Source organism: Apis dorsata, unplaced genomic scaffold, assembly GCF_000469605.1.
Source record: "Apis dorsata unplaced genomic scaffold, Apis dorsata 1.3 scaffold_196, whole genome shotgun sequence".
NCBI lineage: Eukaryota > Metazoa > Arthropoda > Insecta > Hymenoptera > Apidae > Apis > Apis dorsata.
The window spans coordinates 620,218-621,975 of NW_006263480.1; the positions used below are offsets into that span (position 1 = coordinate 620,218).

At 24.7% G+C, this 1,758-nt stretch overlaps 1 protein-coding gene across 1 annotated transcript in view; it reads left to right on the forward strand.

Moving 5' to 3' along the window:
* The window catches only part of LOC102677007 (voltage-dependent calcium channel type A subunit alpha-1), a 123,349-nt gene that overhangs the window by 109,503 nt on the left and 12,088 nt on the right, over positions 1-1,758 (forward strand). Inside the window, 1 exon segment of the mRNA XM_031509983.1 lies at positions 1,100-1,156. Within this exon segment, the coding sequence (XP_031365843.1) occupies positions 1,100-1,156 (57 nt within the window).

Here is a 1,758-nt window from a genome sequence, read left to right on the forward strand (position 1 = left end):
ACGATTGTAATATAGAAATTTAGAAAAATTTTCTAATTAAATAACGAAGGAAGAATGATCATTTCGATTATAAATTTAAAAGTTCGAATAAAACAATCTCAAGATTAAATTATATTTTATAGAGATTATTCTAAAATTAGAAATCCATAAGTAAAGTATATTCACTTATATTTTTAATTACAATATCTTTTTTAAATCCAATATAATATAAATGAAATCGTGTTAAAAAATTCTTTAAGAATACTGGATATTATAATAATTCTACTTTCAAATTTAATAATTTAACTTGTAGTTAAACAATTTTTCATTTCAAGAAAATCGAACGATTATCTCACCGGGATAACGAATCGGCCTTAACTTATTGTTAGTTAAATATTATAAGAACAAGGAAGACGTCGTTCAATTTCTGTCTGTTGAATTAGCCGATTCAATATGTTGTAGAAGCAGTTCGATGTCACCCTTCCTGTGAACGTCACGAATTCAAATTTTGTGCAAATGATTTAACTAGTAGATTGTCCATAATCGATACATCAATCGCTATTTAATTATATTGCAATTTAAAAAGAACCGTAATTGATATTTTTACGATTTTGAATATTTATCACTTCGATCCACAGCGTACGACGATGTATCGATGATGAATACAGATCACACATAGAAATTTAGGAAAAATATAAGTTTTTTTGAATGAGTTTACGATTAGATTATTATTAGATAAGAATATGTGTGTTGAATTTTATATAAGTGTTCCATTTTGAAAAAAAAAAAAAAAAAAAATCATAGAAAGTGAGTACGACAACGAGGTTTGAACCTTCGAATATTATTGATTAAATAGAGGTTATGTTGTTCTTATTAATTATTATCGTTATTATTATTATTATTATTATTAATGTTATGATTATGATTATAATTATCGTTATTATTATTATTATTATTATTATTGTGACATTAGTGTAGGAGTAATTTAAAATTTGAAATTTAATCACATATTGTTATTACGTTTATTATATAACATTATTATATATTATATACCCAGACAAGAGGATGTTCACGCAGCTCTCAAAATCATCTCTTTGTGTCTTTTCTCTTTGTTTTACAGAACGATAACGATCTTATCGATAACGATAATGCTGGGCAAAGTCCTGCAGCCCAGGCGGTAGTACTTTATACTTTTTCTCTTACTTATTATTATTATTATTATCATCTTTAACACGGTCTTTTCGTTTCATTTTTCCTTTGTACATTTTTTACGTTTCATTTTTAATATATATATATTCGTTCATCATTCTTCCACCATTCGCTCCAAAGTCGATTTATTCGATCGATCTTCGATATTATTAAAAATTATATTGCCAATAGAAAGTTCTCTAATGATAATCGTAAAATTTTTAAATGTTGACTTTATTATTGTTCGTCGATTCGATCTCGAAATCTCAGATAATTTTATACAATATTTCCAATTTCAAATTTTTCAAATTTCGTTATATTATTAATTCGATTCGATGAAATTTTGTTAGTTGATACGATAATGATAAAATATAGAAAATATCGAAATCACTTTGCAGCGAATGATTTACGTTTTCGTGTATATATAAATAACATTTACGTTCGTTGTATACTTTTTATATCCATCAAATCAGGCAGAGACACAATAGCCTATCAGTGTACATACATAAATAAATACGTATAAGTAATATGTACAGTTGGTATAATTATTATTATTATTATTATTATTATTATTATTATTATTATTATTAT